The sequence below is a fragment of the Hemicordylus capensis genome, chromosome 5, assembly GCF_027244095.1.
Source record: "Hemicordylus capensis ecotype Gifberg chromosome 5, rHemCap1.1.pri, whole genome shotgun sequence".
In the NCBI taxonomy this organism is placed as follows: domain Eukaryota; kingdom Metazoa; phylum Chordata; class Lepidosauria; order Squamata; family Cordylidae; genus Hemicordylus; species Hemicordylus capensis.
Window position 1 is genome coordinate 70,531,799 of NC_069661.1, and position 27,591 is coordinate 70,559,389.

Genomic DNA, 27,591 nt, shown 5'->3' on the forward strand with positions numbered 1-27,591 from the left:
GAATCAATTACATTTGATTAAATTATGTTATGATAAGGAAAAAGCCATGACCACCTTCTCTAGATTGTGTGTCCCAAACTGAAACTACTGTAGAATTGGCCCTGCTACAGTACCTAGTCAATTGCATTCCAATTACAACTGCTTATTGTGCAGATGGGATATAGTATATAACTTGTACCAAAGCAGCTGATTGTGTTTTGATGCAGAGACGTTTAAGACATAAAAAGCAAGTTACCTGCACTCCCATCCCAGAATGGCTCTTTTCCACCCAGTGCCACTAGCAACTTTAATACCTCATTCAGAGATGGTGGTTGAAGTTGCGGTCACAAAATTCCAAAGTATTTCCAAAATTAATTTCTGTATTTCAGAATTGATTCTGACTTTAGTGATCCATTATTTTTTTTAAAAAATTGGATTCGGATTTTACTGATTTGAGGCAATGTCGGATAAAATCCAAATTTTTTATTTACACAGGCCTAATAGTTATCTCTTTCAAAACATGAACTGTAGAAAAACCAGCTTCAGCAAAAACAGTCACAAACCATATGAATTGTTTCCAAGCTATAATAAAGATAGGATGCAATGCGTTGCACAGCTCTGTTCAGGGAACTACACATTTGGCAACAGTGTTACAAAGTTAATGATTCCTAGAGATAGAAAATGGCTTCATACAATCAAGAATAATTTTGTTTCTGTGGATTACAAAAATGCCACTAAGTGTTCAATATAATAGACTTTAATGTATGTAACTATTACTGCTTATAGTAAGTAACATGTACATCCTCTGGTAACAGAGCAAAGACGCACCTTTAAAAAGTGGTGATTCTCTTTATTTAGCAGAGGAAGAACAACTGGCCCTATCTAACCCCAGCACAGCATTCCTCTAGTGGCTGTTGCTGGTGTCTTCCTTATGTTTCTTTTTAGATTGTGAGCCCTTTGGGGACAGAGAGCCATTTAATTAATTTTTTACTTAATTTCTGTATGTAAACTGCTTTGGGAACTTTGGTTAATAAATTCTGAAATCTGGGAAATTATGTAAGGCATTCTTCAGTATTGCAGCAGCAGCATAATGCTGCTTTCTGTGGATTCATTCCACAGCTCTGGTGTAATGTTTAAAGGCCTGCCACTATGTGGTTAGAGCCAGCCTCTTATGTTCCTTTTATCAGATCATCACTCTTGATATTGACTAGACAATGATGATGCAGCAAAGACCTTTGCAGTTGATCCTGTGTATATGATGGCAAGCCTTTAAATGTCATAGCACCTCCATGGAGTGAACCCAAAGACAAGTAGTAGAATTGCTGCCGTAACATCTAAATGGCACCTTATTCTTGTGATCCATCTTTAGTTTAAAGCTATTTTAATGTGCTAATGAGTATATATGTGTGGAATGGTAACATCACCAAAAGCCAGTATGGGTGGTAACAGCCATAAAAAAGCCATAAAAGATACAGCCCAAGCTACAGCCACTTAAGCAACAGTTTTTAGCAACATTTATTTAGAATTAATCCAAAAGTGTTGCTATGGTCCATCCATGGAACCCTGCCAAGTGAGAATGAATATGGGGTGCTGCTTGTTTAAAAGTGACTACCACGTAGAACATTTCCTTCATTTTAGAGTCTCACACGTGAAGACGACTTCTAATTGAACCTTCTCACAAACAAGAGAGCTTTTCCATGTGCATGGAGCATCTACTCTCAAATCAATATTCTCTGTAAAGGTGGCTCTCAATATCCACAGGAGTTCTGTTCTTGCCTACAACCATGGAAACCATGGATAACAAGACCTTGAGGCAATGGGAATTGGGGGGTTAAGTTCCTGGAGGTGAAAAGGCTAAAAAAAGAAAGAGGCAGAAATAAGATAAATAAAGTGCTGCACCATGCTCTCCAGCTGTTCAGCAATGCCCCCCAACCCACAATTTTGCCAATTTTCCATGAATTGTTTTTTAAAGAAAGAGCCACAAAATGGTTCTGTTCAGCAAAATAGTGGCCGAAAATGACCTTGGAGGTCATTGCCGGCCACCCAGGAACCATGGATAGGCAAATCCTTACTATTTTTCAAACTGTGTATAACATGCTCAGGTCTACATTGCATAGTTGGATAAGCAAAACCGCAGGTGCCAGGACCATGGATAATGAGGTCCACTTGTATGCACAGTGGAACTGTATAAGGAGCCTGGCTTCATCTAAGAAATAAGAATACTGACCTGTAATGTAGGAGAGTTCTTATCAAAGTTCCCCCAGCTTAGCACCCATACTTGATCATGTGATTTGTCATAATGAAGTTTCACTGGAACTGGGTCTGTACTTACTGCCTGTAATATATAAAGAAGAAGAAAATACATTTTGATTTTGTAACAACATATGAAGTACACAAGACTGGGGTAGAAATTATGCTCAAACGAAATTGCTTCTTGCTTTCAAATTAGACTGTCAATTGCTGAAGTCATCCTCTGATTAATTTGAAGCTAGAGTATTTCTGCTTAAACAGTGATCTATGCTCATTATTTGAACAACGTGACATGGATATATGTTCACTTGCAAGCTAATTAAGTTGCATGCCATTGTAGAGCTCTTGAAACACTCAAGACAAAGGTGGAAAGCCAGTCAACTGTTTGTTTACCCTTTTTACCACACGTGTTGTGTCTTGACTAACCTGAGAACCTGTTTTGTTTAAAATGGACATAGATGAGGAAAATACAAATACAAACTGAGCATGAATTCGTCTGAGAGAGATGCATTGCTTTTTAACAACAAATGTGTAAAAACCTCTCACCAGCAATTATATGAGTTAATGCAATAAGAATTCACTATGAACATTGAAGGAAACTTATGGAATATTATTCAAACAGTGGTATTTTCTTATACTTTTACTTCACTAATCTAGAAGAAAATACCATGTAACTCATTTTATCAAACATTCCCTGATCAGTATGCGCTTCTTTAGTCCTACACATGCATTCATGAATTTCATCTAATAGTGTCTAATGATGCATTAGAATTTCATATAATACATGCACACATGCATTCATGGATTTCATCTAATGGTGCCAGGGCAGGCAAGAAAATTCTTGACACTCTGAGTGGCAATGATAAGTTGCTCAGTCCGTAGAGAAGGGCAGAGTAGGGAGACATAAATTGAGTCACATTGAAGTAGGAGATTGATTCAGAATTTAATGTCTATTATCAGGTCTTCTTTGAGCTGACATACATTACAGTAGTCCAAAGCAATTCTTGGTTTTGGTTGTTGCATTAGTGCTCCACTGTAGTTCTTCCGTCACTGTCAGCTTACTCACTTGTAACAACTATCAGGATTTTTTTCTTTTCTTTTCCTTTCCTTTTTAAATAGAAGCCCCTCTATTTTTTGGTCTCACTATTACAGTACTGTGAAGCACAGCTTGTTTATCAGTTTGACAAGAAGAGAACCAGCTGGCTAATTAAGTGAATCTAATTTAAAGTAATGATGCAGATCCTCAAGATAATGTGTTAATGGCTGGCTGAAACCACTGGCAATGCTTAACTATACTCCTGAGGTGTTCCAAAAAGCTTCTGCTTCCTCTAAAGCAAAAGCTGTTTTTCTTCTTGAACAGACAAATGTAGGCCAGTTGTTTACTACTGGCTTCTTCTTTTCCCATCTTAGACAACGCCTGCAATAGTCTTTCATACATGAATCAACTGATTTTCAACTGCAAATCATGCAAAATTTGAAGCAATAGTCGTGGCTCCACTTTATTCACATGGTAATGTAGCCCTTATAGAATCAACCTAAGTCATTAGGTCAGACTCACTGAAATCTAGAAATGCAGATCTAAATACTTACAATCAAAGTACAACTCTTCTAGCAAAAAAACAACCCAAAACTGGAAATGGAAAAGATTTTGAAGTTGATTGAACACATAAGGCTAAGAAATGGAGAACAACAGTAGAACACTACATGAGAAACTGGTCTACATTTTATGAAGACTTTTACTTTATCTTGACATGAATGCATATTGACAATTCTCATTTCTATGAGGCTATTGTACATGTATGTTATTATTGAGCTGTGATTATATGATATTTGTCATTTTTTTCTTTTTTCTTTTGTGAATCTGTAGTTATTTTACTACTTTTTCTTTTCTAGACCCAGTGTTTCTCTATGTTTATAATAATAATAATAATTTTAAATACAGTTTTTATATTAATGTGGGATGGAGGACTGATTATCACATTACATTATTGGTGCAGTTGCTGCAGCGATGCCAAAATACCTAAGTCTTAATTGTGTGGGGTTTCATGTATTAAAAAAAAAAGGTTCTGTGTGGGTCAGAAAAATCATATTTGGCATGAATGCACTGACATATTTAAAAACTGGTGCACACCATGTATAAGAAGTTTCACACAGCTCTTACCGTGCAAAAGTAAGGTGGGAATTAGGCCATAATAAATTTCTTAAGTGGTGATTTACGTGTGTCATTTTCATATAGCACAAGTGAAAGGAGCAGAACAAGTTAACTTCTACTTCTAGACTACTCCAAATAAAGCCAAGTTGGAAGCATTCTAATAGTCCAGATATATCTGTATCTGCAAACATGCCAGCATGGTGTAGTGGTTAGAGTGCTGGACTAGGACCGGGGAGACCCGAGTTCAAATCCCCATTCAGCCATGAAACTAGCTGGGTGATTCTGTGCCAGTCACTTCTCTCTCAGCCTAACCTACTTCACAGGGTTGTTGTGAAAGAGAAACGCAAGTATGTAGTACACCGCTCTGGGCTCCTTGGAGGAAGAGCGGGATATAAATGTAATAATAATAATACTCGATGTCTGGATAAAACAAACCAGTCAATAACACCCGTCTGACTTGTAAATAAATAAATAAATAATGATGATGATGATGATGTTTGCTTAGGGGCCCAGTTGGGGAGGAAGCTGCAACCGGTTATCTCCAAATATAGAAGCTGTGCATTGGTTTGGAGAGTCCTGATTATTGGCCATGTACATTTCAAGATATAGGGAATTCTTTGATAAGTGAAGGCACTAGGTGTTTATTTAAACTTATAGCACAATGGTTGATTTATTCCAATAAATTATTCAGAAGAAAATGATATGGCTGAATGTTTGCCCAAGTTAAAACAAGTGATGCCTTTTAAAAGACAATGAAACTGCTTAAAATGTGGCATTAAACCCATATTTTCCATGCATGCAATTATAGCATGACAAGTTCACTTCCTATGACACTGTCTAGAGTTGTTTACTACGGCAGGTATGCAATTTTTGTTTTTGAGAAAGCAAAGAGCAAAAAATATCCATCTTCTGAATAATGTACATATTTGACTTCTTGTACCTTCCTACGCTAAGACATCTTTGATGCGGAATGCAAAAAATAAATTGTTTCCTCCAATTGGACTGGCAGAGAATCTAAATGCTTCATATACAGGGAATACATATTTAAAGATTTATATCAAAATGCAAGAAAAACTCCTGCAGCTTGCAAAAAGAATACAGTAGCATATTATTACATGATCAGCAGAGTCGAATTGCTTCTATGATATTACAAGTAATGCAGAACCAACTTTCATTCAGATTGCCAAAGTACTTCATATTAGCTCTGCTTTGATGCTGAAATCTCCTCTGTAAAATGCCAGAGACAGATAGTTCTTCCATTGCTGGCAACTTACTGTAGACATTTCTGCCTAAAAATTGTACAAGTCTTTGCAGATTTTTTTTTTAAAAATCATTTCAGTTAGGATGACAAAATGCATACGACTTGATTTTTCAGTCTATTAAGGTTTTCCCTCATTTTGAGAGTACTGTGAAAATTGTGATCATAAATGGTGGTGATGGGGCTCCTCAAACAGGACTGAACTTTGGTGTACCATTGGTAGCATAGCTATCATCCAACATAGTCATGCCTATGGGAAAGGATCCTATGAGGAAGGCAAGAATAATGTATTCAGTGCCCAGACTTCAGGTTCAACTTATATATTCAAAGACCTTTCAATCCAGTGTTTATTTTTTAATATACTATGAGATAAAAACTGACATTTAGGAAAGTGCTCCTTCATTTGGGTAGGGCTGTGCGTACTGCCAGTGTGAACTGCTAATGGACTCATCTATATTAGCTCCTTGCAGGAATGCTCTTACTGAGCTATGATTTAACATTATTCCCTCTGCTTTTATAGAGGGGATCCTTTGAGGACCATCCAGTTGAGCAGCACTGTTGCACTTTTTGCAAAACCATGGTTGGAGATATTGTTCATTAGTTCATTCAGTGTCTTCTATAAAAGTACCTACAGCATTAGAGAAAGCCTTGCTACATCAAGTGAGTCAGTATGTTTTCTGTTATCTGATGTAGAAGATTATGTAACTTTGCTTGTCTCCTTATTTGCTTTAGCAAACAGGACATAAACTCTAAATTTATTATCCAACTGTGAAACTTTTGCTTCTGTTTTTATTAGTATTTCCTGGCAATTCTTGGTATTCTCTGGCAAAATGTATGGCATTTTGCTAAACAATATCACTTATGATGACAAACTTCTAATTAAAAAAAGTCCAGACAAGGACCTGGAAAGGCTGTGCAGGATTTCCATTACCTGCTAACAGAAGCAGAAGAGTTCAATGAACTTTAGACTAATTAGACTGATACTATGTCATAAAAGCCACACTCACAATTATCAGAATCCTTCATCCTTCAATATGCACTGTCATTTGCCTCTGTTTTTTTAAAATTATTTTATTTTCGATAAATACAGCACATGTGTAAAAACTGTGCAGCAATGGAAAAGAACAAACAATAAAAACACAAATATAAGCCAGAAATTAAGAGCCATTTTATGTTATACGCAAATCCAGTGTTAAGAAGAGATTGTTGGTTGCTGAGCATGCAGGCACAACTTGATAGGAGACAACTGAAAACAAAAGTCAAGAAAGAACAGCATTCCAAAATTTGATTTGAGTAGATGGAGGGTTACAAACAGACCATCCCTTATTGACATATTCAATAAATGGAAACTATATTTCCAAAAACTTGTCTTGTTTTGTTACTCCTCTAGCTAACCTGTTTTGAAGGGTTAGCTTTTTGGATAATGTGATCTTCCAAACCCTATTAAACTGACATTTGCCTTTTTAATCACTTTCCAGTTATCTTGAGTGTGCCTATGAGAGGATAGTTAAAAGGTTTTGGAAGACTGATAAACCTAAGTGAGCATTGTAATGTTGATCACTCACTCTCCTCTTGGTGCAAGGCTTCAAAACAACATCTCCCAATGTTGACCCACATAGCACAGAAGCCCCATTGTGCCAATTATATTATAAATGTGATTCTCATAAATAATCATCTCCAGTGTTATAATCATCTCCAGTGTTGCTCCTCTTCTAGTGAGGGGGAGTAGAGTGCTGGATCTGAGCAGGAAAAAAGTGGATTCAACTCAGCCATGAAACTCACATGGAGCCCATTCTCACAACTGGAGAAATGGGCTCAGATGGGGCAAGGGGAAGAAGCTGCAAAAAGCTTACTTCCTGCGCAGACGATCCCATCCATGTTGCTGGGTGGCCCAGACAGTTGCCAGCTCCTGCCAGGAGCAGAGAGGGAGCAGGGAGGTTTGGGGGCTGGGAGGTCCCTGGAGCTTCCATAATGCATTGCACAAGTGCAAGGTGCATTATGCAGAGCCTCCCGATGCTGGTTGGGAGGCTACTAAATGTTTCGGTGTTGTGCAAAGCCGCACGGCAATCCCGGGATAACAGTGGGCACCCTAAGCTGGCTTGCCACTGCTAGGAGCTGCACAGCTCCTGACAGCACAGAGAGAGAGAGAAAGTGAGAGAAAGAAAACTGGGCTGGGCTTCTTTAGCTTACTTTTTGGTGTGCTGTTTTTGGAAGGGCGGTCTATAAATCAAATACATACATACATACATACATACATACATACATACATGCGAATAGCTTCAGGGTGTCCTTGTGCAATCCATTGCCAGCTTCACACATAAGAGTGGGCAGCTCAGCTGGACCACTGATCCCTGGAGCACACACCCAACCTCTGGAGCCAGGAAGGGCATGCTGTCATTGGGTGTAAACCTGCCAATGTCGGCATATCCTATTCTACCTGTGGTTACAAACTCAAGATCTGTAAAGTAGATTTGCACAACTCGCCCAATGTCGGCATGAATATAGATTTGCAGAACACGCCCATTGTCTGCATGTCTTTCTCAACACTGGAAGTCAGGCTCGTATGCATGCTCTAGGAACCAGCACTTTGGTCAAGCTGCCACTTCAATGTATTGTGTGAAGCTGCCCATTATCTTTTAACTTAACATACTACTTAATCTTTTCTAAAGATTTACATATCACTTTTCAACAAAAGTTCTCAAAGTGGTTCAAATAAGGCTTAACTGAACTAAGTGGGTTTGTATAAGGATAAAGCGAGAAAGCATACAAATGTGACAAATAAAAGAATAACTGTTATTAATTATTATGTTACCTTTGATAAATTCAGACTCCTTCAACTCTTTCCGAATCTACAATTTTAAAATTCAAGATATACAGAATCTTTTGCTTGTATTGCATTGAATGCTATTGCAGGAAGGGTCTAGGATTACTTTATAATAAATTAAACTTATTGCTTTTTTAAATCTGTCACATTAAGAGTTATTTAAAGTCCAATGTATATTGGCACATAAGCATTTGTTATATGCTAGCATCTGTGATGTTATAAAGAATTTTTATAGCACGGAAAATATTGGTGATGTTTAAATTTTTAATAGTAGCAGTGCCTGACATTTTCTATCAGTTTTAAATTTGGTTTCTTTTTATGAAGGTGACAGCAGAATTTTTAGAAACTGTATAATGCCTATTCATGAACTGGAAGCACAGCTGCTTGAAGAAAAGTTACATTTATATTTTAGAGAGTTCTTGTTCCAAAATGAATTCTAAGTTAGCTCTTTGTGTTTTGAAACACAGGGCTGACATGCTTTTGATCTTCAGAGAATGTGACAATCTTTGTCTGAGTGTGATTGGTTGACCTTTTTCACAATCAAATCTAAAACCTAGACTAGTTTTCATAGTCCATTAGTTTGAAAGACTGGAACTGTTTGCTGTGGATACACAATAGAAATCTGGAATTAAATAAATGATTTGTCCTTTAGAAATAATTATTTATTTTAAAAGTAAATGAATTAGTTGTAATATAGGTTGTAAAGATACATCTCTTTACTCTGGCCTTTGTCTCAAAGTAGGGATGTTTTCTTGTGCTATGTTATTTTAATAGTATGGTTGGTTTTTGTAGATTAATGTTTTAGAATTTTTAAATGTTAATGTGTTTTAATTGTTATAAACCACTCTGAGACCATGGGTTATATGGCAGGATATAAATGCAAATAAATAAATGTTTGCATATGCCTGTATGTGTATGTATGTATATGCAAACTACAGAAATTTACATACTTATCCGTAGTGAAACTAGATGACTAGTTTCTTGTGTTAACTTGTTTCTTGTTTCACAAGATGACTGGTTTCTTGAGTTCTTTGAGAATTGCATCAGGCAATAGCTGACAACTTCAGCTAAGCCCTAACTTTCAAACAAACTCCACACACTCTAAATAGCCAACAAAACTAGTCATGAAGGCAGAAAGCCAGAAAAGCAGGGGACACTTCCCAATACATTTGCATAGAGTGCTGCATCTATTACTATCTGCTTGATGGGCAGAAGTCGTGGGTATGTGCTTGGTGCAAGAAGCTCCTGGGAAGAAATTTGCTCCCTCGAAGCCAAGGTAGCTGATCTGGAGAAGCTCAGAGAGTCAGAGAGGTATATGGATAAGACGTTCAGGGATGTGATAGAGGCATCTCACTCCCAAGACCTCTATTCTCCATGACAGTAGACAAGCCATCAGCCTGGGAGTGGAGAATAGAGGTCTTGGGGAAGGGGGACATCATTCCAAGGAAGAAGAAAATGCTCCCTTAGAAGGGACCTCTTACTTGGATGATGAGCCCATATCCTCTTCCACAGGATATACATGGGTGTGTGTGTGCTCCTAGCAGTAGGTGATTTGATCATTGGGGGTAGAGAGATTGGTCTGTGACCTGCATGCAGACTGCTCGGTAACTTGTCTGCCTGCTGTGAAGGTTGCGGATATCACCTGGTGTGAAAATAGGCTGTTAGGCAGTGCTGAGGAGGAGTCAGCTGTCGTGGTGCACAACGGCACCAACAATGTTGGGAAATGTAGTTGGGAGGTCCCAGAAACAAATTTTAGGCTGCTAGGTAGCATGTTGAAGTCCAGGACCCCCAAGGTAATATTCTCAGAAATGCTACATGTTCCACATGCAGGAGCAGCAAAAAAGCAGAGCTGAGAGGTCTCATTGCATGGTAGAGACAGTGGTGGCACATTACAGTTCCATGTTAGCAAGTGTAAAGTTATGTATATTGGGGCAAAAAACTCCACCCAAATTCACATATACGCTAATGGGGTCTGATCTGTAAGTGAATGACCAGGAGAGAGCTTTTGGGAGAATTTTTTCTCCCTCTCTAGAACCAGGGGTCATCTCATGAAACTTATTGCCAAGAAATTTAGGGCCGAAAAAAGTACTTTTTTTATACAACACATAATTAACCTATGAAACTCTGCTAGAAGATGTGGTTACAGCCACCAGCCTGGATGGCTTTAAAATGGGCTTAGCCAAATTAATGGAGGATATGTCTATCAATGGCTACTAGTCTGAGCTATAGGCCACCTCCAGACTAAGAGGCAAGATGACTCTAAATACCAGTTGCAGGGGAGTAACAGCAGGAGAGAAGGCATGCCCTCACCTCTTAACCCTGGCCTTCTTCACCATCTGGTGGGGCCATTGTGTGACACAGGATGCTGGACTGGATGGGCCTTGGGCCTGATCCAGCAGGGCTGTTATTATACCATTATTTTGCTGTGTCATTTTCTGTATCTTTAAAAATATTTATATTACTGTACTTTGTATTTGTTTTAAGCATATTTTACTGCAATGTTCAAATGAGCTTTGCACAATCTTTCTCTTTACCATATGCATTCATATATCCAAGTGCCATATATTTCTATATTCTTGCTCCCGAAGGCAGAGATTAACTGCCACTTGGAGTTTCCAGGAAGCTGGGATAAATATCTTTAAAATGAAATATATAAGCATATGTAGGTCTTGACTCAGTGGTTCCACTTGGACTCATAAATCTCATAAATCTGTGACAAGGATCCTCTTTTATATTAGGAAAGTGGCATGAAATACTGGAAGATGTGCATAGTGGTTTACAGGTACTACCTGTGATCCAGTTAATCTAGGCTCAGCCCCCCCCCCCCCAATATCTAGCACTCCCCCCCACCCACCCAAAGGGCAATAACACTTCTATGACTGCTGCATGGCTGCCTGCATTGATGGGTTATGGAGATGTATGTTTTCCCAGTACATACAGTGTGTATGGGCCTGGGACCTAAATGAAACGGAAAGAAAAACACCCATGGAAACCATATTCTTATTTTTCTCTGTAAACCGCTTTGAGAACATTGGTATTGAAAAGTGGTATATAAGTAGTAGCAGTAGTGGTGGTATAGCAGTAGTAGTAGTAATGTTAGTAATAGAAGCAGCTGTGGCTGCTGCTGCAGCACATATATATCAGTTGTCATGTGAAAAATATCTAGTATTAATATAGTACAGGTTGAGTATCCCTTATTCAGACTGCTTGGGACCAGAAGTGTTCCGGATTTCAGATTTTTCCGGATTTTGGAATATTTGCATGATGAGTTATCTTGGGCATGGGATCTAGAGTGCCAAAACAGACGCCAACAGAGCAGCCGCCAAACTGAGCAGGAAGTGGAGGAGGGGGGCTTTCCTTTTTCCCTCTAGTGCCAAAGTGAGAGCATCAAAAATATTTAAAAGCTTCACAATAAAAACAGAGCCACAACTAGAATTACAGACAAAACCCCATCGCTAACAACCTTGTGAAATAAGTAAGTTTTGACTGAATGTTTAAAAGCAGCAAAATTGGGAATCTGCGAGCGAGTGAGCAGAGGCATTTGTTTTTGTTACGGTGGGGTGTCTGGATTTTGGAGCATTCCGGATTTCGGATGTCTGGATAAGGGATACTCAACCTGTATTCCATCATGAAATTGTGTTTATTCATGCTGGTTTACATGACAAATCAAAAAACAATGTAGACCCTGCCTTCTGCATCCTAATATTTAATAGCAAGTGCTTTAGAAGGAAATTAAAAGTCAGAGGGGGTGTATGGACTGAATTATTTTGCTTTTAGTGAATGGACATTTAAGAGCATTCTAAACAGAGATGGCTTCCAATGTAAAAGATTACATAAAATGTTACAAATAATTTAGTTTTGGGACCAAAGAAATTGTCTCTTATCTTTCATTGCCCTATGTGCATGTACAAAAGGTGGGTGAACATTTGAGGGTTGGGGGGACTTCAGAATAAAGGTACAAACTTACCCTCAGCAGTGCTATGGAGGCTGTTGGATGCTATTCCCCACCCCCAATAAAAACTCCTTTTGAGTGATACTACAACATTATATAGCATGCTGTAATTACAAGGACCTTTCTGAGAAACAAATGGTGGCCCTAGCTGGTGGTTGCCACCATGAATGATGGGCAGCAGTGAAAAAAAGTTTCCCCCCCTTCAAAAAATGGTTTCACCACTCAAGCTCCTCCACATAAACATGACAGTGAAAACCTCTAGAGGATCACATAACTGTTCCACAGTGCTCTAGAGAGTCACAGAATAGGCCAACTTTCCCAATATTCAGCTGCTCAGTATCAGTTTATACTACTATGGATATTTATATACCACTCTTCAACCAAAGTTCTCCATGTAGTTTACATAGAAAAACAAACACACATATAAGATGGCTCACAATCAAAAAAGAAACATAAGGTAAACACCAGCAACAGCCACTAGAGGGATGTTGTACTGAGGGTGGATAGGGCCAGTTGCTCTCCCCATCCTAAATATAAGAGAATCACCACTTTAACAGGTGTCTCTTTGCTCAGTTAGCAGAGTTATAGCTTCTGGCTATCTTTGTTAATCACTACTGAAGGACTTGGCTCTCTTTAATTTTTCCTTTTAAAATCCCAGATATACCATGAAGCTCTTCCCACAATGAGGTGGGAAGGGCCACCCTCTTTTGCAGGGAGGAAGCCTGAAAGTGCTTACCTTTCCGGAGATGATCATGGACAGGGCTCCGGGCAGGCAGATCAGCGGCACAGATGAGTGGCGGCTTCTCTCCGGCTCTCCAGATGCTTGCTTGGCCACTCCCAAGTTTGGGCAAAAGGGAGTGCCACCGCAGGGTGCCCCACCCCCTGGAGCTGCAGTAATACACAGCGCGAGTGCACAGTGCATTTCTAGGATCCCCCCCCACAAGTTGTCCACTGAGGCTGCAAGCAGCCGTGGCAGATACATGATCCTGTAACGCATTTTGGGGCGAGCTCACACCCATACTCAGGTTAAGCAGAGGACTACCTAAGAGGGCTAGCTGCTGCGATGCCACCGGGAGCCTCACGGCTCTTGCCAGTTCACACACGCAGCAGAAACCCGGCTGGGCTCCCTTAGCCCAGTTTTTGCTGTGTGTGTGAATAGCTTCTATGGTTGGTACAATATACCAGGGAAATTATTTAGACACATTTTGCACTCAACTACTTTTTACTTTGTGTGCAGACATACTCCTTAAATCATGGCTTGTTGTCATATTAGGAAACAGATTGTTTTCTAGTCATCATTGTCACCACATTGTACCTTATTTAGATAATAAAAGGAGGAAAAGGGAGTGCCACACCTGGAAAGAAAAATTTACCTGCACAACTTTTTGGGACTGTATATCAACAATCAGCACTCTATCCAAGGTGGGTTGAGTTACATAGATGAACTTGTCTTTTACGTTAGCAGCATATGCCCAGACACACCGCTGGACTTCATCCCCCTCAGCTTTAGGACAAACTTCATCCTAGAATTCAGATGGGGGGGGGGGGGAAAGGGAAAAGAATGTAAATTACTTTAGAAAACAATCATTCTAAAGAATGTTTCTAATAACTGTGCCATGTTTCTGCATGACTAGGATGCCCAAGAAAATGAACACACTTTCATTTTCATCAGGAAAATGACATCCAGGGGGGAAAGCCACTTTTCAGCTGTGTTAAGAAGTAACCATGCCAAATAGCTAGTCCAACTTCATCCAAGACCATTCTATGATTTCCAGATCTACAGAACACCTTCTCCCTGGAAGTTATTCTTCAAGTTATTATTTGGTATAATATATGTGATCAGCTATGAGAGATCCCCATCTCTAAGGGGGCTAGACAGGGTTGTATTTTAGCACCATCACTTTTCAATCTCTATATTAATTTATTAGTCTGTCGGTTGAATAATCAATCTTTTTTCCCACCCAAATGGTCAAATAGGCATATTTCAATTCTTTTATATGTGAATGATGTTGTTACTGTCTTTGACCCCTGTAGGCCTGAGGTGGTTGCTTCATGCTTTAGCGGTGTATTGCAAGGAGGAGGCATTGGTAATTAATTATGAGAAGATAGAAATACTTGCTTTTATGAAATGCCTGAAAGTATATACATGGAAGATAGATCAGCAATTGATAGAACAAGTCAGGGTATTCAAATACTTGGGTGTAATTTTTCAGTCCTCGGAGAAGCGGAAAGCCCATTATAATTACATCTGCCAATCCACTTCTAAGTCAGCTTCGGCTGCCCAAGTGTTTTATAGCTCCAGAGGGACCCACTATATTCCTGTCACGCTAAAACTGTTACAGGCTAAAGTTAGGTCACAACTAATGACTAAGTCATTTAATGGTACTAGAGAAAGACATACTGTTCTGGTAGCTCCAGGTCTTAAGACCCACATCAATTTCGGAGGATGAATACAACTGAAGGAAGCCCGGGCGGGTGCATGGCTGGGGGAGTCAGTCATGTGACATGCCTCTGGGGGGCCCCCAAGGCAGTGGACCCCCAGACTCTCAACTATTCATGTACAGGCTATAAAGTCTTTTCATAGTTAATGGCCACAACAATGGCCAGACAATTGACCTGCTAGTATGCATGAACGAATGGCATACCGTATGCTGTTTATCAGTTAATACAAATTAAATTTACTAGCACTACTAAACCAATATTATGCCAAACACAGTAACACCTCAAAGCAGCTTGAAGAGTCTTTAAGCTCTAATTTTGAAACTCTGGTTTGGCTCAGAAGTGTGTCACATATGCCAAGTTTTCTCTTTATCTTATTACTAGGGACAGCTCATCAAAACAAGATTTTATAATATGTCTGATGCTTTTTCCTGACCTAATATCTTCTGTTTGACACATCATAGCAGGCTGCTGTAGCAATGCTTATGGAGTGTCAGAGGATGATGACTTCAAGTGAGGAATACGCAGCAGGCACTGATGAGCTTTTAAGCAAAATACCTTGTTTCCCTTCATTGAGGCTTCTTTGATATGAAGACAGTGGGGTGGGAGTATCTGTGCCATGCAGAGGGAATGCATGGCACAGATAAACAGCATATTCTTAAGAGACACAAGATACACTTTATTCCAGCATTTTGTGGTGCCAGTGTTTGATGGTTTTGCTTCGGTACACATTGTAGGCACAGTCTGAATCCTCACATGTCAAAGTCAAACAGAAATCAATTTCTAAGGCTTGGTTAGAATATGTTTGCTCTTAAAGAAGATTAGCAATCAAATCATTACTTGCTGCTCTCAAAGGAAGATAAGACTTTCAATCAACACTATACTATTGTGGAATATAAGAAAAAGGTTCCCTCTAGGTTGACAAACATTAGCAAAAACAACAACAACAACAACAACAACAAGGCTGTCATCATGCATAATTGTGCACACATGCATCTATATTTATGCAAATGTGCATTAGTAGAAACATTTCAACACGCAACTTATCATATACCTATCCCACATATTTCTTTCCCCATTCCCCCCGTTGTCTCCTAAAGCAGAAGTCATTCTTGGTGGCCTGGCACAGGTTACAGTCTCACTCGTCCACTCAGCGCTCTGTGGGATAGTGATGTGGTGTGGCTGGGACAGACTAAAGCGGATTTGGAATTTCTGTCAGCACTTGCTGCTTGACAACAACTATTTCCCTTTCTCTCCCTCGCTGGAAGGAGAGAAAGGGAAATAAAGGCTGTCAGGCAGCAAATGCTGCCAGAAAAGGGCAGGGGAGAGCTCAGTCGGGGCTCTCTGGAGCCCCAGTGTAGGTGGGGGAGTTCGCTCAGGGCTCTTCCAGAGCCTTGTGGGCTTTGGCAGCCCTTTCCATTGATGGCCCGGGTTCCTTGAACCCATTTGAACAATGGTGGCTTCGCCTGTGAATCGGGCTACATTCTAACATGTAGTGAAAAACCCCCTACTTGTATGAAGTGCTCCAAGATAGCTTGCAGGGACTTCGGGGTATATCTGGCCAAAATGTGACCATACCCACTCCATTCTGAAGGAGATGCGAGCTAAAAGTCAAGTGTGGAAAAGTTCCTGAAGAATTGTATTTGCATTGAATTCAAAATTGTAATTTTTATAACTTCTTGTTCATTTCTAACAACAACTAAAGAAGAGATGTAGCAAAGTTGAAGTGGACTTTGGGACGAGAAGTGAAAATGGACTCCTTGGACCCTCTGCCTTCTTTTTCTTCCTCCTCCCCCTGTGTCTTTGCTGCAGAAGGAACTATATGGGCATGGTAAAAAAAACCTAAACATGCTTGGCATGTCCTTTCTCTTGCTCTTCTGCAAATAACATCACACACTTCCCACACTCTGATCAAGAGCCAGCAGCTTTCCACTGAGTAAGGGAGGCAGGGAGGAAGAGCAAAGAGTGGGCTGTTTCCCAGCCTGTAGAGGTGAGGCTGTCCTTTCTCATGGGCTGAAGGTCATTTGTCTTCCCCACCCCTGTTTGGTTATAGTTACACCATTGCACTAAAGCAGGTCAGCTCCAGTAACCTGAAAATTACTGAGGCCAAATGATGGGACACGTATTCAGTTTGGCAGGTGAAGGAAACCACAAGTGCCATGATCCCCAGTAATCTTAAAAACCTTCATTTCCTATTCAGAATGAGCCTGCAATCAGAATGTTCTGGTCTCTCCCTACCACATGTTGTTATCTCCTCCTGTTTCTGAAGCATCCGGTTTTTGCTTTGGGGTGCAAGAGCAGAAGGGCAGCATTTCTTACACGCAGTTCATTTTTGTTCCCTAAGCTTTCTGACTAACAAAACCTCAGAAATAGCCAAGGGATTTTAATTTTAGCATTATTTGGAAAAACGTTAATATAAATTAATGAATCAATCAATAAAAATGAGGGGGGTGCCCATGACTGCACTCAGCCATTAAACAGTCCTTGAAGATATTCAGGTCATTGTTGCTTCAAGCTGGGCCAAATATTAAAAGACAGCATTGCAGGCATAGGATCCTGCATTTCCATTTCTTGCATATCTCTGCATATTCTGCTAAGCCCACATAGTTTTCTGTTCACATATACATGTTATACACACCAGATTTTTAACTGTAGCACATCCCCTACTAATTTAAGCTTAGCCATATTATACTTCTGCTCCCAGCAAGATTTTCCTCCTCACTTTTTTTCCACTTACCAAACTCCATTAATCTGCCGGTAGCTTGTGACAAAAATAGTTTAATAGATGGCAATGGAATGTAGAATGAAGTCTTTTCTGTTCAAAAAAGGGTTTATTTTAAAATCTGATAAGATTGAGCTTTACAGCTTATTCTTTACCGTGGTCTTCAATGCAAGGGTCCATTAAAATTTCCCTAGTGGTCAGATAATGGGATAAATGGTTTTCTCTTAAAAATAGGAACTATTTCTCTTTTTTTAATTAAAAGGTGATTGATACACCTTCTTTCAATTTACTTTCTTTATAAGATGAACATCTGATAATATCCAATAAAAATGTTAATTTATTAAATTGCTTTTTAACACTTTCTTAAACAGAGAGAGATTCATCTAATTCAAACCAGAATATGGAACAAAGCAAAATATTTAGTTCATTTAGACAATTGCTTCAGAGATTGAACAAGATCTACAGAAAATTAATTTGCCAAATTCAGCTACAGTAGATGGCATGCCTTTGGCTTTATCCAAACACTAAAACTGATATTAAAATGGTATTTTTACTTCATAAGACAATTTTTATTTTATGAATTAACTTGTTCATGTCCATATGATTAGACTACTTGCATGAGCAGTATAATATTGGAAAAGTATTCTCACAAAAGATTCAGCAGCTTTTCAGAGCAGGAGTGGTTGTACTAATACATCCCACTCATGAGATATGCTGCTGCAGCTACTGAGACTAGGTAGTTAATCTCAAAAGAGCAGTAGGTAGTTTAGGATGGGAGAACTGGAAACTCTACACAGTAAGCTTCAGAGCTGAGTAAGGACTGAAACTAAATTTTCCCATGTGCAAATCCAGCAGTTTGTTCACTGCAAATGCCAAATGCCTGTTCACCCAGGCTTTGAATTAGATTTCCAGTTTTTAATAGTTTAACATTATAATGTTTCAACATGTTAATTTTTATTTGTATTTGTATGGTTTTGTAAACTGCCCAGTGACACAGGTTTTGGGTGGTATAAAAGAGTATTAAATAAATAAATAAATAAATAAATAAATAAAATAAATAAATAAATAAATAAATAAATAAAAACGAATCCTTCTGTTTCAGTTCAGCAAAAGTTCTGCACAGGTGGAAATGAATGTAAAGTCAACATTCCATTAGGGGATAGGCTGTTGACTTTTTTTTTTTTTTTTTGGAAAGGACATGAAAAGTTGGTCTGTTCTGCTACTTCCTCCCCCCGCCCACCCCCCATGATTTAAGCAGCTACCATAACTAGTTTTGGTTAGCAAAGTTCTCCAAAGTTGGGCTTGAAGATGAAGAGCACCATTACATGAGCAAAGAGGGACTCTGATGCCTTGCCTTCACCACATGGTCAAGGTTCACTCAGACACCAAGGAGTCAAATTCAGAGGAAGAGGGATAGTCTTAAGAAGTGATGTATAAAATTTTAAAATTAATAATAAGGAAATAATAAGTAATATTAAATGTGGTTAAACCCAAACTCATCCAAAAGTACTTAGCACTATTTCCAATGCTCAAACTGAGAATTTGATTAGCACTAGAAAATACCCAATTTGGCCACAGCTCCCCTCTCAATGCTCCCATTTTCCCTTTGGCAAAAAACCCAACAGCCTTATATTGGGGAAGGGGACTGAAGAGATGGCAGCAGGTGCCGTCCTTGATCATGTACCTTTTTGCCTCTGGGGAAAAGCCTTTTGCAAATTTTTGCTACTGGAAAAAAGGCTTACTTTTAGTATTTTATTTATTTGTTGGATTTTTATACCACCTCACGCAGATGGATCTAGGTTGTTCACAAATATAAATATATAAAACAAAATAAATAATTCATTAAAAACAAATAAAATTTAAACTAGTTTAAAATCATTTCTCACTAAAAACCAGGCTAAAAAGATATGTTTTTAGTGCTCTTTTAAAGGCTGCTAAAGCTCTTAAGCCTCTAATATCCATAGAGAGCTCGTTCCAGAGCCCAGGAGCAGCTACAGAGAAGGCTTGTTCCCAAGTTGCTGCCAGGCAAGCTGGCAGCAGCTGGAGACGGACATATCCTGGGGACCTTAATGTGTAGTAGGGGGCATATCTAGGGTAGGGCAGGCAGGGCACTTGAAAGGGGCACCATTTTCTAAAATTAAAAAAAAAATTAAATGGCCACTGAAAACAAACTGGCCACCGCACATACTCAGATGGTCCCTGTGAGGCCTGAGGCCTTGCCAGGCCTCACAGAGGCCATTTGAGCATGCGTGGCAGCCTCCAAAATGGCCACCACGCCGATCTTTGCAGGCCCAAACAGATCTGAAAATCAGCCCGGGACATGCTGCAGCAGTGAATTAAGAGGCTGGTGAGGGGAGGGGGAACCTTTGCAGACCCCCCAACCTTTAGGAAGCCCCCCGAAGGGCCTACAGGTAAACAAAAATTAATTTAATATAAGTCACTGTACACATATTCAGTTTGACACTATGTACAGAGAATCAGGGCTTGTGAATAGCTGAAGCTTATGAACTAGGATTGTATTCATTTGCTCTTACTTTGCTTCTTGTGACAAGTTAGTTAAATGTGATGTCTTAATAATATGGCTCTTAATGGTGAGTTTGTCTTTGAATCAGTGTGAAATCCTTAGTTTTAAGGCCCACTGGGAGTTTCTTGCTCTCTTTCTCTCATTTAACTGTCTTTCTGAAATACTAGAATATATTCCAAGCTGTGACACAGTTTACTCTGCATATTCTTTAATTATTTTCAGAGTATCTGGGAAAAGCCAAATTCTCCATTTATGTTTAAAACTTATGTAATCGTGATGCTACAATGCATAATAGAGAATTAGACAGGCACTTCTGTTTAGTTTTCCAAGTACACCTCCACATAGTATTTGGGTATTTCATGAGCCCCAGCATACTGAAATATGTAGTTTCCCAGCATTTTTTGTCTTGCTACGCCCACTGCTAAATAGTTTTTGAAATATTAAAAGATTAATGAGCTTGACTTGTATTTTTGAGCTGATATTATAGTAAAGTTATCTGAAAGATGAGTGTCAGATGTTTGGACAGGGGGAACAATTTCATTGCTTGCCCTAGGTGCTATTTTCCCTAGATACGCCTCTGAGTAGGGATCATATTGAGGAATACACTCTCCCAGGTACATCAGTCCTAAGCCATTTGGGGAAGAGGACGGCAGAGTATGGGAGGTGGTGACAGATGCTCCCACAGATGCAGTCGATAGGGACACATTTTTGGGAGTCACAGGGGACTTCAGAAAGAAGGGAAATACACCAAAATCATCCCTCCCCCATAGTGTGTTGTGTATTTACTGCATATAGATGCTTCCTTAGTCTGGATATTGGCCAGTGTTTGCTTCTTAAATCAGAGTCAATGACTTGGATCCAAAGTTGCACTTTTGCATCCTGAAGGCATCTTCAGACATGGAATGACTATTTTTATACCTCATGCTAGTGAATTCCATATATCGTCATCATAGAATCTTGTGAACTCTTGTTCAAGTGTTTGCAGAGCTGTTCTAGGAGTTATTTTCTCTTTGTTCATGGTTCCTTGATTTAACCCAATGTTCTTAATAGCTGAGTTAAATAACTTGAGAGCAAGAGATGCTATAAACATCTGGATAAACTAAAGTTGAAAGAATGCAGGGCTCTATACAGCATGGGGCAGTGAAAGCGTGGAAGCCTCTTTGTACTTGTATCTGAGGAGACCAACATTTTCCACTTCAAAACACCAAGTACTGTGTAGTAGTTGATACCTAACTCAGAAACAGTTTGAAATTTCTGCTCAAGAGTCAGTCTAATGCATCAGAAATACATGTATTACACTAATGTATAATTCAAGGAGCCAGGAAAATACTTTCCTCCTCCTATTGAGAAGGGGTTGTTTTTAAGCAACACGACATAGTTGCCTGAAGGTGTGTAATATTCAAAGCAGTGGGTAGAAAAATATGTTTCCCTTGCCGTGGGCTTGAAGTACTAGAGTCACAGCTAGTACAGCTGCATGAGAGAAGAATTAAAAGTGGGGAAATGAGGAGTTAATTCTAAAAATGCAGGACAACTCGGGGAAGTGCATCTCATGGTTAAGTGTCTGCCTTACCAATTCTTATGGCTGAGTTCATTGTGAAGCTAACTGCATGATAACATTGCTACCCTTATAGTTACAGAGTTGCAGGCTTCAGTTCATTCAGATACACAGGTTTCAAGTCAGTCTCAGTCATGAAGTGACAAAATGGTCATGCAAATTAGCCCTGAAGTTGCCCCATATGAAAACCCTTGTCAGTAATTGCAAGCAGAGCCCTGATGCAAGAAAATTACATTTTTACAGTACAGTTTTATTGCTTTAGCCATTGGTCATAATGTAAAGATTAACACAACATGTTGGCTACATCATTTGCAGCATTTAAGTCTGCATTTGGTATTTTTAGTAAGAGATTTGGTGTGGAATAAATGAAGTAACACTAATATGGATTGGGAGATGCGGTTTTAAGTTTCAGGCTATTTTTTACCAAGACCAGCTGGAAAGTAAGATTATTTACCTTGGTTGTTGTTAAACCATCCTATATAATAAAACCCTAAGGTACCTGCGTCCATGTCTCTTGCAGGTGTTCTGTGCATGTGTGGCGCACGCGGACGCAGCAACGGAAACTACGCACACAACTGCGAGCGCGCGTAGTTTCCGTCTCTGCGTCATAGGTCCGCGTAGCAACCCATTACACCTGAGGCAAACCTGCGTCTGTGTCTCTTGCAGGTGTTCTGCGCATGCGTGGCACGCGCGGACTCACCAATGGAAACTAGGCACACAACTGCGTGCGCGTGTAGTTACCATCTCTGCGTCGTAGGTCCGCGTAGCAACCCATTAAACCTGAGTCAACAAGCACAAGGAGGTCCATGTCCCTTGCCCTTGAAGAAAGACTGTTCTCTACACAACTCTTCTAGCGCCCGTTAATGTGACGGGCTTAATGTCTAGTAAGAACATAAGAGTAGCCCTGCTAGATCAGGCCCATGGCCCATCTAGTCTAACATCAAGTGGTCCTGAACAACGGTTGTTTTCCTTTGCTGGGCTGATTCACAGTCCCAGGAGGCACAACCTGAGTTATTTAATTTTTGAAAAACTTGTATTGCTTAAAGGAAATTGAGACAGTAGGGCTTTATTTAAGGCAGGGGCAGCCAAAGATGAGACGATCAGCAGGGGTGGGTTTGTTGGTCTAGTGAACTCCTGGAGAGGAGCATGGACCTTTGCTCCTGCTGATAGGCGAAGGAGTGGAGTGAATATACTTCCCTCCTCCCCAACTCTGAGGCAATGCCTGTGCCTGTAATTTAGTGTGAGAGGGTGGGAAGTTTAATTAGAAATTACCTCCTCCCTAAACAAGGACAGAAACAAGTTTGGATAACTAACAATCATCTCAAAATTGTTTCTTTTTTTCAGGCATTGTATGATGTATTTTAAAATACTATTTTGTATTTTTATTGGTATACAAAATACCAAGTATTTTGTGTGTAAAATATGTTTTCTCAGGCATTTGGTATCTAAAATAACTTTTCTGAGTATTTTGCCCATCTCTGTTGGCAGGGAGTGTATTCCAAAGCCCTGGGGAAGCCACAGAAAAGGTCCAGTCCCAAGTTGCCATCAGATGAGTCGGTGACAACCATAACAGGAATTTCCCAGATGATCTTAATAGGTGGCAGGTTTCATGACAAAGGAGGTGCTCTCTTAAGTACTGTGCATCCCAACCATTAAGTAGGGGTGTGCAATTCGGGATTTCGGGTGATTCGGCTCGGACCCGAACCGAATCACCCCTGTTCTGTTTTGTGCCCGAATCTGGGTCACCCGAATCACCCTTGATTCGGTTCGGATTCAGATTTAATCCGAATCCGAATCCGAATTGATTCGGGGGGGTAAAAAGGGGCCAAGGGGCAAGATTTTGGGGTGGGGTGGTAGTGCCCAATGGGTAGAGTCTACCACCCCAATTTCAGGGGGATTGGGCAAAATCCTGATTTTTGGTGAATTTTTAAAGTTTTAGTGACTTTGGGGCAGTTTGGGGGCATAGCATGGGATCTGGGCAAAAGTAGTGGGGTGGGGTGGTAGTGCCTAATGGGTGCAGACTACCACCCCAATTTCAGGGGGATTGGGCAAAGGGCTGATTTTTGGTAAATTTCTGAAAATTTCATGTCTTTGGGGCAGATTGGGGCAGATTGGGGCAGAAAGTGGGGGCTGGGGCAGAATAGTGGGGTGGGGTGGTAGTGCCTAATGGGTGGAGGCTACCACCCCAATTTCAGGGGTTTGGACAAAGGGCTGATTTTTTGAGAATTTTTGAAGTTTTAGTGACTTTGGGGCAGTTTGGGGGCAGAAAGTGGATCTGCCCCAAAAGAGTGGGGTGGGGTGGTAGTGCCTAATGGGTGGAGGCTACCTCCCCAATTTCAGGGGGATTGGGCAGAGGGCTAATTTTTTGAGAATTTTTGAAGTTTGGGTGTCTTTGGGGCAGATTGGGGGCAGAAAGTGGATCTGCCCCAAAGGAGTGGGGTGGGCTGGTAGATAGTGCCTAATGGCTGGAGGCTACCACCCATCCCCAATTTAAGAGTGATTGGGCAGAGGGGTGAATTATGGTGAATTTATTTGTATGAGGTTTGTCTTCATAAGGTGAAGTGTGCTAAATTGATTACTTCCTCATATTATTCATAGTAAAGGAAAGTGTGAAAAAGTGAAAGTGGGGTCATGAGAGTTGTTTAATTGAAAAATAGCTCATTTGCTATGATAGAATGAGAATTCGCACCTCAGAAAAAAACTTCTGAGTTGTGAATTCTCATTCTATCATAGCAAATGAGCTATTTTTCAATTAAACAACTCTCATGACCCCACTTTCACTTTTTCACACTTTCCTTTACTATGAATAATATGAGGAAGTAATCAATTTAGCACACTTCACCTTATGAAGACAAACCTCATACAAATAAATTCACCATAATTCACCCCTCTGCCCAATCACTCTTAAATTGGGGATGGGTGGTAGCTTCCAGCCATTAGGCACTATCTACCAGCCCACCCCACTCCTTTGGGGCAGATCCACTTTCTGCCCCCAATCTGCCCCAAAGACACCCAAACTTCAAAAATTCTCAATAAATCAGCCCTCTGCCCAATCCCCCTGAAATTGGGGTGGTAGCCTCCACCCATTAGGCACTACCACCCCACCCCACTCTTTTGGGGCAGATCCACTTTCTGCCCCCAAACTGCCCCAAAGTCACTAAAACTTCAAAAATTCTCAAAAAATCAGCCCTTTGTCCAAACCCCCTGAAATTGGGGTGGTAGCCTCCACCCATTAGGCACTACCACCCCACCCCACTATTCTGCCCCAATCTGCCCCAATCTGCCCCAAAGACATGAAATTTTCAGAAATTTACCAAAAATCAGCCCTTTGCCCAATCCCCCTGAAATTGGGGTGGTAGTCTGCACCCATTAGGCACTACCACCCCACCCCACTACTTTTGCCCAGATCCCATGCTATGCCCCCAAACTGCCCCAAAGTCACTAAAACTTTAAAAATTCACCAAAAATCAACCGTGAACCGAATCACCCGAATTTTTTGTGCCCGAAATTCGGGTGATTCGGCTCATGCCCGAAAAATATCGGGGGACATCGGGGGTGATTCGGTTCGGCCCCGAATCACCCGAAATTGTTCGTTTCGGGCACAGATCGTTCTGTGTCCGAAATTTTTTGCACATCCCTACCATTAAGGGCTTTATAGGTCATAACAATCACTTTGTTTTTCACTTGGAAACATATCAGCAGCCTGTGTAGTTCTTTTAAAATTGGTATGTTGTAGTCTGTTGGTATTTTGCCATGAACATTGTCTCAGTTCTTTGTGTGGGGCATGCTTGTATACACTTGAACGTGTCTGTGTACTGGGTTGGATGTGGAGTCACTGTGTTTGTTTGTCTGCCTGTCTGCCTTTCTGCTCCTTACTTGCTGTCCTAAACTGAAACAGAGAGATTATCCCTCTCTCTGCATAAGAGACTGCTGGTCTGTTTGTTGTTTTCTTAGCCTATGTTTAATTAGTAATAAATATCAAACACTTGTTTCTCAGTTAAAGTAAGCTTCCTGTGTAATCATTTATACAAGTTAAGTAATTTCCCTGCAATATGGTCTCTTCAGGTTGTCCCAGAGACCATTATGGCGGCCACATTATGCACCAGTTGTAGTTTCCAGACTACATACAAATTCAGCCCCACATAGAATGCATTACAGTAGTCTCGCCTGGAGGTAAACAGCATATGTACGACTTCTTTAAGGTCATTCACCCCCAGAAATGGGTGTAGCTGATGTATCAACCAAAGCTGATAGAAAGCACCCTTGGCCATTGCATCAACCTAAGAAACCAGAGAGTTATGAATCTTGCCCAAACATTCTGTGACTACTCCCAATCTGCCAGTAAAACTTCTTAAGACTCACTCTTCTGTGAACAGGAGTGATATATTAGTACTGTATTTACTCTAAAGAACGATGACTCTGAATTTAAGGCAACTCCCTGTATTTACCCAAAAGGAAGAGGGTCCTGAATTCAAGACAGCTCCACACTAGCTTTAGGGACAGTGCCAGACTTTGTGGCCGGCAGACTCTGATTGCATGCAGCCTGGCACTGCTTTTGTTCTTCCTCAATGAGCTGGCCTAGGCTTTCTGGATGTTGCTTTCACTGCTCGATTTTGCAAAACAGTGGTGGACATTGCAGTAGCAAGGCCAGAGTTTGCTTGCATCCAACAGTAGTGGTGTTGGCATCTGTGATGCCCCAAGAGGTGCTGTCCTTCAGTCCCATAAAGACATCCCCATGAGAACACCCACTGATGACAACATAGGCACAGCATATGCCAGCACTTCTCTTCCCCCACATGGTGCTGCCCTTTCTGGACACCACCACCACTGCTGCTTGATTTTTCAGAATGGTGGTGGAATGGTAAGTTCCACTAGTGAGGATGGAACTTACTTACAATGGTGTTAACATCTTGAGGTTAAAATCTGGTGTTAACATCCCCCCCATTCTCTCAGCTTTCTGGACACCACATTAAAATAACAAAAATGTTTGTGTAAACTTGTACATGAATTTAAAGTGAATTCTGATTTTCAAGTTAAACTACTTGGGGGAAACCCCTTCTCTTTCTTACAGGTAAATACAGCATATTCTCACTGGTTGGCATTCTGACTGAATTACTTGATAGAATCCCACTGAAGTTAATAGGACAAGTTAGTCACAACCAAATTGTCTTATTAATTTCAATGTGAATTCTGTCATTTAGTTAGGATTTTATACTGCTTCCAACTTGGTGCTAACCCATTTTCATTCTCATAAATGAAAGCCACATGTGTGAGGATGACAGTTTATATTTTAAAAAGCACAAAATAATATGATCATCAATGAAACACAGATGCATCAAGATACACAGAACCTTTCACAGACATTGGCTGGAATTTAAGTAGGTAGAGGATTTTCCACAGGCCAAAACAAAGTAGCAGAAACAACCTTCTCTGCGAGACTTTAGCAAACACCATTATGGTGATTTGTTTCACGAATGGAGTCTTTCTCTCCCATATTTGCTATCAGAGAGCGTCTCCCCCCGCCCTGCAAAAAAAAAATCTGGGACATAAAAGAAACAAAATACACTTTACATTGAATGTATGTGTCTTACCTATTCATCATTTAACTCATCATTAATTCTTAAAAGCTACATATGTTCATTTTAAATTTTGAGCTGTTCTCATTTTCACTTTCAGCCTGTAAAACTTTCAGATACTTGGTAAATAATCAGGTTTTAAATTAGTCACCCATAAGAAAAAAAGGTCTTTAACTTATTTTTAGCTGTACTGAACTAATTTTAGGTAAGTAGCACAAATCAAAGCTTGATTAGCTACAGAGAGCATAATTATGCACAGTAAAAATTTATCTTGCTGCTGAGTACTCTCTCTCTCTCTCTCTCTCTCTCTCTCTCTCTCTCTGTATACACACACACACACACACATACATACACATGTCT

General features: G+C 40.2%; 1 protein-coding gene across 5 annotated transcripts in view; it reads right to left on the minus strand.

Moving 5' to 3' along the window:
• Positions 1-27,591, minus strand: part of FSTL5 (follistatin like 5) — a 563,532-nt gene that overhangs the window by 40,054 nt on the left and 495,887 nt on the right. For all 5 annotated transcript variants that reach the window (XM_053256999.1, XM_053256997.1, XM_053256998.1 and 2 more), the window contains 2 exons: positions 13,789-13,938; positions 2,207-2,314 (listed from right to left, as the gene is read on the minus strand). In XM_053256999.1, the coding sequence (XP_053112974.1) occupies positions 2,207-2,314; positions 13,789-13,938 (258 nt within the window). The remainder of the gene's footprint in view (positions 1-2,206; positions 2,315-13,788; positions 13,939-27,591) is intronic.